This window comes from Triticum aestivum, chromosome 5B (assembly GCF_018294505.1).
Source record: "Triticum aestivum cultivar Chinese Spring chromosome 5B, IWGSC CS RefSeq v2.1, whole genome shotgun sequence".
Taxonomy (NCBI): Eukaryota; Viridiplantae; Streptophyta; class Magnoliopsida; order Poales; family Poaceae; genus Triticum; species Triticum aestivum.
In genome coordinates, this window is record NC_057807.1 from 96,021,427 (window position 1) to 96,034,191 (window position 12,765).

At 47.6% G+C, this 12,765-nt stretch overlaps 1 protein-coding gene across 1 annotated transcript; it reads right to left on the reverse strand.

The window, feature by feature from the left end:
• Positions 1 to 6,807: 6,807 nt before the first annotated feature.
• LOC123110596 (uncharacterized) lies at positions 6,808 to 9,751 on the reverse strand. The gene is made up of 3 exons (XM_044531153.1): positions 9,120 to 9,751; positions 8,241 to 8,588; positions 6,808 to 8,118 (listed from the first exon to the last, which is right to left on the reverse strand). Exons 1-3 carry the CDS (start codon positions 9,531 to 9,533, stop codon positions 7,489 to 7,491), a joined length of 1,392 nt encoding a protein of 463 aa, XP_044387088.1. The 5' UTR covers positions 9,534 to 9,751; the 3' UTR covers positions 6,808 to 7,488.
• Positions 9,752 to 12,765: the final 3,014 nt, after the last annotated feature.

Below are 12,765 nucleotides of genomic sequence, written 5' to 3' on the forward strand. Positions count from 1 at the left end.
TGGCAAACATTATTAATAACTTTAGTGCAAATATCTGACAAAGATAGGCGGAACAAGCCTCCGCACTCATAGCCTTTTCCAACAAATTGTCCACACTTGGAAATTACAACTTTATTGGACTCAAAAACCAACTTAAAACCATCTCGACATAAACGGGAACCGCTAACGAGATTTTTATTGATGGACGACACATGATGAACGTTCCTCAGACGCACGGTCTTCCCTGAAGTAAACTTCAGATCGACCGTACCAACACCTCGAACGATGGCATGTGACCCGTTCCCCATCAGCACGGGAGAAGTCCCTGTGGCCCTGATTCCTTCATATCAGTATCACCGATGACAACATTAGCGGACTTGCCGCCCTTCTCATGTCCGCGCTCCTCAAAGCGGTTAGGACACTTCGGAGCCCAGTGATTAGGATCACCGCAGACATGGCAAAGTCCCTTCCCCTTCTTATGAGAATTCTTCTTGAAGTTGGTAGAATGTGATGGCTTGTTCTTTGTATCAAACTTGCCTTTCCCCTGAGTTTTGTTCTTGTTATTTTTGAACTTATTGGGCTGGAAGTTCTTCTTCTGTACCATGTGGGCACTAGAAGCTCTCTCGACAACTCGAGCATGTGTGTCCTTTGCTCTCGCCTTCTCTTCAACATCAAGAGTACCAATGAGATCCGCAATGGAAAACTCATGTCTCTTGTGTTTCAGGGAAGTAGAAAAATTGTTCCACGAAGGTGGAAGCTTGGCAATAATGCCTCCGGCAACACACACTTGAAGTGCTCAAGTTCTTTTGCGAGCGACTGTATCTCATGAGCCTGCTGTACAACAGAGCGCTCATCAGTCATCTTGTAGTCATAGAATTGCTCCATGACGTACAACTCGCTACCGGCGTCCGAGGCACCAAACTTGGCCTCGAGCGCAGCCCACATGTCCTTGCCGTTGTCAAACGACATATACGAATCCACAATGGAATCATCAAGAACACCCAGAAGAGTGCCTTTAAAGAGAGTATCGATCTTCTCAAAAGCTTCCAGTTGTGCTGGATTAAGATCGCCCTCAGGCTTGCCCTTAGTGGCGTCATAGCAGCCCATGGTCTGAAACCAGTAGACTGCTCTCGTGCGCCACCTCTTATATTGCGCCCCCTTAAAGGCAGGCGGCTTCAGATGCGCAGCAAAACCACTCGGAGTAAATTGCCTATAATCAGGTTTTTGGATTGTTGAAAATATGAGCAAATTACTACGAGAATTAATCCGAATTAACAGAAGATAAATCATGACTACAGTAGCAGAGATTGAACTAATCATGCGAACTAGCATAATAGATGAACAGATCACATCTAGGGCACATACTAGAAACATGAATTCTACCACGATCGCGAACAGGAAAGATAGAATCACATACGGTGCGGCGGGAGCAGCACCGCCGGCGTTGACGTTGTCGCCCATGTCGTCGAGGATGAGGTTGCCGAGGTCGGGGAAGAAGTCGTCGTTCGCGAAGTCGTCGCTGCCAGCAGTCGCACGAGTGCGCTCCCCAAAAACTTGATCGCCCCTCTCCCGTACAGGATCACGAGAGGCGGGGTTCCGGAGGCCTGCTGTCCCTTCTCCCGGTGCACACCGAAAGGAGGGATGGAGAAGACTTGATTGGTGGCGCAATGGTCTGGAACGGCGGTGAGAAACCATACAAAAAACGACGGCGGCTAGGGTAGACGTCTGCCTGACTATATAGTGCGGGCCGGGTAGGTCGTGGGAGTAAACCCCACGTCCGAGTCGTCACGATCCTAAAGAACCGGAAACGGTTCAGTAATTAACGCGTCCATTAATTATTATTTAATGACTCATTAATTTTTTCCCGAGCAGCAAAAATATAGACAACGTGCATAGCTCTGTCCTCGGCTCGGCTCAATCCCGCAACCCGCGGTGCGTCGTGACGAGGCGAGGCGAGGCTTGCGTGGCAAGGCGAGTGAGGAGGAGGAGCGCGCGTGTAGGTCTCCTCTTCTCATGCTCATACAAGTGTTTGGAGAGCTCACCTTATAAAAAGGTGCAACTCTCTCTCAACTTATGAGGAGGGACTAAACTTTAGCCTCACTCACTTCACTCACATGTGTGCATGAATGGGCCAAGAGAATTTCAGAATTTTAGTTGGGCATTGGGTCAAAAGCCCACTAGCAAATTCCAACACCTGGCACATCATTCCCGCCCCGCGCCAGCTGTACGTATTCATGTCGCTGTAGAGCATCCGCTCTCCATTGAAGAGCGGATGCGACCTTTCATTGGCACCGGCATTGAAGCGGCTCGCAGGCCGAGGGCGCTGCCCGCGACGTGTCTCCGGTGTCCACGCATGTCCAATGCACGAGACGCGTGACTAGACGGCACGGGACAAAATTTTACCATACCTGTTCAATGCCATGTATGTCCGTATGGCGCCATTAAGCAGGCTCGCCACACGAGAAACCCACTCCGACATCCCGCATTGACGCCTGGTCTCACCGAAATATGCTATTTAAGGGCGGACGCACCCAGCTATCTCCACGACATAACACATCCCCTCCACGTCCTCCTCCTTTCCTCCACATCTGCCATGATCGCCAGCGTGAAAGCACTGTGGGACAGTCTGTCGCCGGAGATAAAGCATGCGGTGGCCGCCCTTGCCACTGCCTGGCATAGCCAACGTGCCAAGCGGATTGAGTCCGGCTTGCTGGCCAGCTCGCCCGAGGTGTCCGACGACGAGGACGACACTATGATGGAGACGGGCTCCGACGACTCCTTCCCGGCTTCCGCGCCTCCTGTGCACGCCGACTTCACCATGGAGCAGGTGCAGACGCACTTCAACGGCGCCATAGCAGAGGTGCAGCATGTGCTGGCGCCTCTGTCGGCGTTCCGATAGGCACATGAGGAACAACGGTACAATTTGTTCCTCCCGGAGCAGCACCGGCTGGCGAAGAGCCAGATCTACGTCGAGCACGCAAGCGAGAAGGCCATAGCGGCCATGGCCGCACGAACCCCAACTTCGTGGTATAGCAGCGTGCCATCTACGGTGTCGTCCGTGCTCAAGCCGCCGCTCGACAGGGACGCGGCCGCCACGGAGGCGCGGCTGCAGGCGACCGTGGAGGAGAACAATGCCAGCGGCGCCTCCTACGCGCCGCCGACGAACCATCAGCCGGCCCGGTGGGACGAAGACAGTGCGGGCGCCACCATTTTCATCGAGGACCTCACGTCCACCAGCGACGGACGGGTCGCAGACTCCTCCGAGGATAGAGTAGGCCACGGGAGATGGCGGTGCTTTGTGTCCCATGTGGGCCGGTCTATCTCTCGTGTCCTACTCTTCCTCGCCGGATACCAAACCTTCATGTCATTGCTCTTATCGCCCGTGCTCATGAAGACGACGGATGAAGGATGACACGGGTTTGGACGCTGGGCACCGCTGCCCGTATGATAGGTTTAGGAGCGGGTCTTTTCTAGATGTTTGAAATGTGATGAAATCCATCGTGTTTGTATGAAATCCGTCGTGTTTGTATGAAATCCAGCCGTGCTTGCATGTATTTCATCCGGTTTATTGAAAAATATTTTGAAATATATGCGGCTAGCATTTATTTCATCCCTTTGCATCCGTGTCCGTGAACTAATCCCCTTGTCCGATGAGATGCGGGAGAAAATTTATAAATTGCCGTTAGAGATGCCCTTAGACACAGTGTCGAGTTTCAAGGCTCCTTTGATTCAAAGGAATTCTATAGGATTTGTGAAGGATTGAAATCCTTAGAAACTTTTTCTGCGTTGGTCCTTTGATTCATAGATTAGATCCCGTAGGAATTTTTTCTATGAAATATTTTTTACTACATTTTATAGGAAATCTAACATCCACTCCAACCTTTTTTTATAATTCTTTTTTTTTGTGCCATAAACACTACTTGCTAATCCTATAAAATTTAAGTGAACATGCCACTCTAGCCCTATACTTTTCTTATTCCTACGTTTTCAAAATCCCGCGAATCAAAGAGGCCATCATGCATGACCAGATCATCCAAGCGCTCGAGCTAATCTTTTTTTTTTTGGCTCATTCAACGTCTTGTCGCACGGTCTTCGATGATATCTCTGAGGCACCCCAGGCATGCAAAGATCAGGCCCAACTTTCTGCATGGCCTCCTCACTCAGCCATCCCTGTGCTTTTACAGCCAAATGCCTGCAGAATTCAGATTCACCTGTTAAAAAACCATTTTAACCATCAATGCCCTTTAACCTCAGGGCATTTCTTGATCTGGGCCTAAGCTCTCCGGTTCAAGTACCACAGGTAATTTCTCTCCCCTCTCTATCCTCTCACCAGCAATGAAGCAATGCAGCATGCGTGTGCTTGTAGTACGGTGAGAAAAGAAAGATGCCATGGATGGATGGAATGGAACTGAATATGTTACTGAACAAAGTACCCTGCAATTGCATTAGAGGGGTAAAGGTGGCAACAACTTTTTCTCCTAGTCTTTCCTGATCAAAACACCCTGCATGGCGTGCCTTTAGTCTTTATCCACCAGGTCAAAAAAGAAAGCGAGGTGGTAGAGCAGTGCACTGCATTTGCGTTTGCATTTGCATGTGTAATGCGTTTGGGGGTGCCCTACCGTCACCCATTGTGTGAGTGATTGGGGTTCTCTGTTCAAAGTCAAGTCTAAAAGCGGTCTCTGTCCCTAACAACCAACCAACTAACCTTCGAGTGCTCCTATGGACGGCGGTGTGTGTGGTCCTTCGACCGCAACAACACGCCAAAAGCTGCAGAAATTTGCTGGATCCATGCGTCTTTGATCCTCTTCCGTCATGCCTGCATCACTTCAGATTGGCAGATATAATTATTTTTCCTTCGGTTCTGAACAAGATGCAACTAGTTTTTGCAAACAATTTGAGCCGATGGTTAAGAGCATCTCCAGCAGAAGATGGTCTAAATCTGGTTGTCTAAGTTTTCATATAGACAGTGGTCTAAAGAGATTCTCTTAAAATCTTTCAATTTTCCGGCAGTTATGTTTGTTGTCTATATCCACTTTCCTCTTTTTTTAATATATATAATAACTATTAAAATGTTTTGTGTGTAGAAAAAACATACAATATGAAGCAAAAACGCTCTACACCAAATTGTCCATAGAATAGTCTACATTTGGACAATGTCTACCGATTGTCCAAATTTACATCATCTCCAAAAAACAAAGTAAAATTTGGCGACATAAGAGTGATTATAGGGTAGGAGAGGTTTTTTTTGGGAATCATGATTGTTGTTGCTTTTTCAGATACACAGAAACTAGTGCCCAAAAAATTGGGAAGTAATTGAAACATGAGATCCAACAGTGGGAAGGCCAGGAGGCGGATTTGGGAGCCAAGCTCGATTCAGCCGGTGGAGGTTGCCGGGGCTGAGACGGTTGCTGGGCCGCCTAGGACAGGAGTCAGGATGGACCATGAGCTGAGGGTGCGACCAACTTTGACAGAGGCATTGCGGCACGCCAGCCCTACCAAGAGTTCCAAACGGGGCTGACGATGGTGGTCGGGCGACCCTCTCGGGCAGTGGAGGGGCAGAGGAACGACCGAATTTGGTGGTAATGTTGCGAGCTTTCCCTTCGGAGGAGGTGGTCGCGGCGGTTATCACGGCTGACGGGAACAAGTTGCGTGGTGGCTGGGGGGGGGGGGGGGCGACGAAGTGTGGCGGTGGTGACCAACGGCGAGAATCAGCCGGAATCGGGCAGGTGGAAGTTTTAGCGTAGCAGTTGGGTTCCCAGCCGCAAGAAGTGCTGCAATTTAGCACTTTAGGCTAAAATTTAAGACCGCCCAAAATATTTTCGTCACCGTTTGTAGATAGGACATTTGTTGGAACAACATTTTTTGCTCAAAGTGTCCTAAATTGCAGTCTTTTGGGCATGTCAGCATTTTTACATCATTTGTTTTGAGATGCTTTTAAAGAATGGCAACTGATATTGAGAGAACATCAAGCTGTATTTTTTCATAAACAATCTGTTGGAGTGTGTTTTTTGCCTCATACAGACAACCCTCCAGACGAGCCGCTGGGGATGCTATAGAATAGAACGGGTCAAGTTTTCAACCTTCTCTCTCAAGAAAATTAGCTCGGGACCACCGCGAAGATTTACGAATCGGAGAATGCCGTTGCATATGAGGTTGACAAGCGGGCCATACACGTTGGAATATACTTCCTCCGTTCCTAAATATAAGTCTTTGTAGAAATTTTACTATGAACCACATACGGATATATGTAGACGCATTTTAATGTGTAAATTCACTTATTTTGCTTCGTATGTAGTCCATAGTGAAATCTCTAGAAAGACTTATATTTAGGAACGGAGGGAGTACACCACATGAGCAATTTAACCTCTTCCTTTGTCCTTTGGTCTTGGCTAGAGCATTGGTGCCATCTTCCCAAGGAGAAAACAAAGCCCCAATAGCCCTATTGTACAGGAAACAAGACGGTGGAAGACGACCAAATAACCAATGGCCACCCCATGATGAGGCGTAGTAGCATGACGCTGAAGCATCTGATGGAGTGGAGCACAAAGGAAGAGATAATACAAGAGGCAAAGCTAATTGCACCTTAAAAAAGAAAGAAATAATACTTGTATACAGTACAGAAGCTGAGGTGAAGCACATGGGCACCAATACCATCATGTTAACGAATCATGGCCCCCAACATGCTGCAAGCTAAAGCGGAGTGCAGGAAGGGGGCAAAAGATACACTGATGCTGCATTATGGTACTAACAACATGGCACATCACAAAGCTAAATATCACCAATGCTTCAGCATGTATAGTAAAAGTGGGGTTGAAGAAGGAGTGCACAAACGGAAAAACACCTCAATCCATTCATAGAAGTTTTTGGCATACATCAGCAGCTCCTGTAAAATACAATCACCACCATCTCATACTAAATAAAGAGAGATGTGTGAAGGAGAAAGGGAGAAAAGAAAAAAACAGCTAGACAGACCCATGATATGGAACACTATTAAAATAAGAGCAACAACCACTCTGGACCTTCCAGTCTCCCCTAAAAGTTAGTTTGACCAGAGACTATCACAAACCAAAGCACACTGGACTGCTAATTAGGAACGATGAAATCACTCTCGGTTGCCGACGAAGAAGTCCTTCTTCCTCGCTGGCCTCTGATAATTAGTATTGCTACCAAGGAAACAGCAGCGCCACCACCATGATGGTTAATCATGTGGCTGGATGGAGGAGAACACCCCTGGTTCTTCTTCCACAGGCACTGGCAAAAAAAAACCAGAAAGACTACCTACTACACCATATCTCTGAATGAGATCAGAAAGGATTCTTCACACAGGGCCTCTCCTCAGGGTCAGGGATATGGAAGAGGAAGACCATGTGACTGCTTAACCTTCCCTATTTACAGGGGGCATTTGGAATTTCAAAGATCCAAATCCTCCTTTAGCCCTTCTCTTTCTACCCTACATTCATCAAAATGAGTCAGTAGTACTGCAAGCAGCAGTATGAACAGACCAGGAAATCACTTGCAATCTCGCTGCAGGGCTCCGCTCCACGCAACATTATCATCGGCCTTCTCTAGAGCAGCAACCTTGGCACCATGGCATGGGAGAAGACCGCCGGCCTTGCTCTTCCCACTCTGCGGAAGCTCAACAGTCTCACTGATGGACCCAGACTTGATATCAGTGGGTGGGATGAAGCAGTCCATGGAGAGACCGGGAACATTGAACGCGACCTCCTCGATGCTCCATGCCTCCTCCATGCGAGTCTTGGTGTGGCTCATGGCCACCTCTCCGAAACGGAAAAGGGTCACGGCCGAGCGCCCAGAATGAGCAATCATTATCCCCTCCACCGGCCGGTAGTCCTCGATGAATGAATTGATGGTAGTCTCCCAGTAAACCGCATCACCTCCGGTTGTGGACTGAATTCGAGTGAGATGAGAATCTTCGAGGTGGACAAGAAGCCCGCTCTTCTGGCTGAAGTACCCAAAGAGGACATGCCGGATGATCTCCGCGAGCCCCTCGCTGCGTGCTCTTAGCGTCTCAGGATCAGCACACAGCTTCAGAATGAAGCAATCGTCCCCATTCACCTTCCTCTCTCCAATGCAGCGTGCACCAGCAAACATGCTCGCTGTGGTCAAAGGATCCAGGCCCTGGAGAGAAAAGGAACAATAATCTTCATACTCCGTTTTCAAAAAAATTTCATGCACAATGGTGTGTAGATGAATTGAGAAAAGACCACCTAAAGATGGTGAAAATGGTGCTGGCGTTGTACCTGAAGCGAGCGGCGGAGAGGGCGGACAGGTCCCTTGGCAGAATGTGCACCAAGCCATGGGGTGTGGCGCCAGACGAGCTTGCCGTTGCATCCGGCGTGCACCTTGCTCCCACCAACAGCCAGCTCAATGTACCACATCTCCGGAGCCATCTGCCACAGCACGAACCGTCCAGGCTCAGCACAGCGCGCCGCCATGCGGTTCCTCACGACACGACCAGCTGTCTCGCACTCGGTAGCCACCATGCGCACCTTCCCCATGGCATACGAGTTGCGGACTGAAGAGAGGAGCTTCTGCCCGCCGGAGGCAGCCAGATACTGCTGCAGAATGTACTGCGCCGACGAAGTCTCCTGCATAGACCAGATCAATACCTCGCTGTTAAACAGCTATAAAGCTATGGTAAAGAGCCATTTTTCACTGCAAGTAGCTCATTCAGCTTTAAGTTTAATCTTTCTTCTTTACAGCAAATAGACATTATCTGTTAAAGGGGTCTACTGTATCATACAGTACAAGGAAAGCCATTTTTCCCTTTTAGAATGGCAATATGTTCAGATGCCAATTTTGTAGCAAATAATATGAACCCTTGCTGAACACATCACATCAGCAACTCATTTTTATACAGTGTTTCCCCTAACAAACCAACAAGTTTCTGGAACACATTTCAGAGAAAACGTCAAAGAACAGTTTCTCCCATTTAAGAAATTATATAATAAAAGAACAAAACAGTACTACTAATTCCAGCCAAAAGAAGTTGGCGGTAGCAATCAATAAATCAAATCTTCTAATGGACAGAAAAGATTTGTACTCGCGAGAGCACTGGAGTGAACTCAATCTAGAGCAAGAAGAAGCGAGCAGAGAAGGGAGCAACAGCGAGCGCTTACAATGGGGGTGTCCTTGATGCTGAGGTGCGGGAGCGGCTCGGCCGCGCAGACATGCACGGGCGCGAGCGCCGCGCCCATGACCCCGAGCAGCATCCTCAGGTCATTCCGCCTCGCCGCGCTGGCGCCGCCGGCGGAGGCCACCGGCCCGGACGACGGCGCGCGCGCGAGCTGGCCGCGCACCCAGCGCCCCCACCCGTCCCTGCGCGCGCGGCCGGCGCCGTCGCCGCCGGCGGCCTCCTCCGGATCCGGGCCCTCCATGAGCGGCGCGAGCGCCTCCCCGCCGCCGCCCCCCGCGTACCGCAGTGCCGCCTTCGCCGCCGCCACCTCCTCGGCCCTCCGCCGCGCCCGCGCCGGCGACAGCCCACGGGCCACCTCCTCCCGCAGCGCCGAGAAGAAGCCCTGCTTCTTGTCCATGGCCGGTGGCAGGGACCTTGTCGCGATTACCCGAGACCACGAGCGCCTTCCCAAGACAAAGCCTCAGGCCAGTGTGTAGCTTGTGTTGGCGACAAAGAGAGGGAAGAGTGGAGTGGGGTGCGAATATAAGCGAAGGCGAGGGGGCTGGGCCGGAAAAAGGCTGGGAGCAGACTGGAGGCGCAGCGCCGAGTGTGTGACCTCCTGAGCGACTAGGACTGGACTGCGCGGGGCGGTTATCACAGTGGGCGGCTGGCTAGGGTTACCGCCAAGGTGAGCTTACCCTCCTCTGCGTCCTGTTGGAATGTTGAGAAAATCCTTAATTTTTGAGTGATACACCAGGATTTTCTTGTAATATTTTGCTAATGGGATGGTCAAACATCAGGATTTTCCTCCACTAGATCTGATTTATTCTTGATGTTTTATTTTTTGCGAGAAAATTTCTGATCTAATTTAATCTTGATGTTTTATATAATGGTGTTTGAAAAAGTTGTTGCTCTGTTGCTTTGGTTTTATTGCATGTCACGTAAGTTAGAGTGTGTGTTATAAGTTGGAGTTTTTTCCGCATGTTTATCTGCACACGTTGTCAGCAACGTAAAGCCATAATAACGGGTCTCACGCGACACGTTCTTGGTTGTATGAGTCACGTCTCTTTTCACATAATAATAAAAAGAAACAAATTACTAATACGATGTGAACAATGATATGTTTAATAGTATAAGCACCTAACTCGGAAGATGTGATTGGGCTCTCAATGTGTGTAGTACAAAGAGTTAGTGTTGTACAAAGAAACACGGATTACCTCTCACGTTTCCTTTTATTCATAGAAAGTGATGCAATATCGATTCACATTTCCTTTTCTTCACATAACAATAGCAATCAACTCTCATGCTATGCGCAACAATAAATAAAAACACAAAACAAAGAAAAAGAGAAACCTTTTCTTTTCCTTTTGCGGGGAAGAGAAAAATGCTTTGCCCCTACTACCAGCTGGCGGTGAGCGCATCCACGGGCACTGTCCATCTCTGACGCATGGTCCCCACGTGAGGCCATGGCACGCCGTCATGGCGCGAAGCTTCGCAGGTTTGGGAAAACGGACAACAAGCCAGCCTGCCGTTCCATGTAGTACTGCTCACGTGGCACGCATCGCAGGCATACCATACCCTACCCCGGATGGACCGTGTAGCCACTCCTAATCCTACTTGCTTAGATTACATTCAAAGCGTGCTTTAGCTGGCTTTATTAAGGTTAAGGTGGCAGCACTAATTGGCTTTGCTCCACACTAATCACCCAAAGCTAAAAGGATTCCATGATCGTGATCTTGTTCTTGCTCTTTCCCGAAATTCATGGTACGGTTTCGCCGCCGACACGGCCGGATTTGCGGTTCTAAACAAACTGAAAACGCAGCTTCGTGCATCTTACCCAAACTAAAAATAATATTGTGCTTCAATATTACAGAATCAGTTGGTAAAGTCAAATTAAGCTACTAATCACAGTGACTAGTTAAATACTCCTAGATAGCAGCAACTGGTGTATTTTCTTTAATAATCAACTGATCAGTCAAGAGCAGAATAGTAGTACAAAAATTACACGAGGCCATATGTGACCATTTGAAACGCACCACCTTATATTTTTACAGGCCTGGAAATATGTGCAAACAAAACTAAATTCGTCAAAGCCGCAGCGGTTTCTCAGCTGACATGTGGGCCCGGCTGTCTGTGCAGTGGAGCTCGACCGACCGCACGCGGTGCCAGCTGGAATTCTTAATCGATTTTGTAAGATTATGTTCGTACTGCACTGGGCGATATTGTATTCGGTTTTGCGGAATTCGCGATGGCACGCGTGGTGTGTGATTAACCATGAAGCGATTTATTTGTTTTTATTTAAAGGGATGGTGTGATGCTTAGCCGTGAGGACAATCTCCATCAAGCAGGTCACGCGGCGTGCGATCGAGGTGTGTTGATTAGCATGTTTGGATGGTGATGTCAACTAATCACTCCCCATTAATGGCATGATGACCTAGTTGGGTTGGAATCTCCGTTAGGCTGGTCATAGTGGGGAGTAACTTAGACTAGTGTCATGCATATGACACTAGTCTAAGTTACTACCTTCATAATGCAAAGTAACATAATAGTAGTATCATAGATGGATTCATTTATTAGCTAGTAGACTCATCTTGTCTTGAAAAGCGCTATGTTACAGTAACATATTATGTTACCACCTCTCATTAATTACTTGCCACATAAGCAGAATTTTTTTGAAGTGCGCTATGTTACTAGCTAAGTTACTCCCACTATGACTAGCCTTAGTAATTTTTTTGATGGGGTGATGACCTAGCTTGTTTCGGGCCATTTGTTTATGAAAACAAGGGTGTAGACTACATTACTGAGAAATCAGTGTAAATTAATATCAACAACTTGAGATCGTTGGGTTCATTAAATATTTTATTTTGTACAGTTGACCCAGCAAATATGTAGAAAATCATTCATAAGAACCTCAATGTATTTTTCATGTGCTTTTTTCTGTAGACTTAATAAATTATCATAACGTTCAGTTGGCGACCATGTTTGTGATATAAATTATAGTGAACGGAACATGATAGAACAACTAGAAAATTATGTTAGTGACAAATTAACAGGTGTGTGGGAGCTAACTTTCACTTTGCAGTTCATCTTAAATTTCATGCATATAGTGGCGCGTCGACAACTCGTTCTGGCAGCGATAGTGATTGTATTGATACTTGATAGTGTTGGGTCCTTGATGCAATTTTTATTATGTTTGAAATATTTTATACTTCTTAGCAATATTTATAATGGATCTGTATCATTTCACGTAAAAAATATTATTGTCTTTTTCAAAGTAGTATGTGCCATCTACAGGAATTGGTGCTAAAAATGGTGTGCAAAGGGTCAAACAAATCCGTTCAAAATAGGAAAAAGCTATCTGTCTCTACACGCTCGCTAAGCGATTAATGATGTTTCAAATCTTAGTCCGTAATTTTCAAATTTCACACGAAATGGACATGGACACTGATGCATACACAATTAATCATCTGTATCACTGTATGGTTGAGCACTGTCCATGATCGATCATTAAGCCTAAGCTGCTTCTTTCACACTCATTCCATTGATGACCACAACAGTGTCAGATTTTGGTCGCTCTCGCAATGACGCCGGCTGTAATGCTCTCAAGAGTGTTGGGAGTCCACTGTCAGCTAGCTATAATGTATACGGAG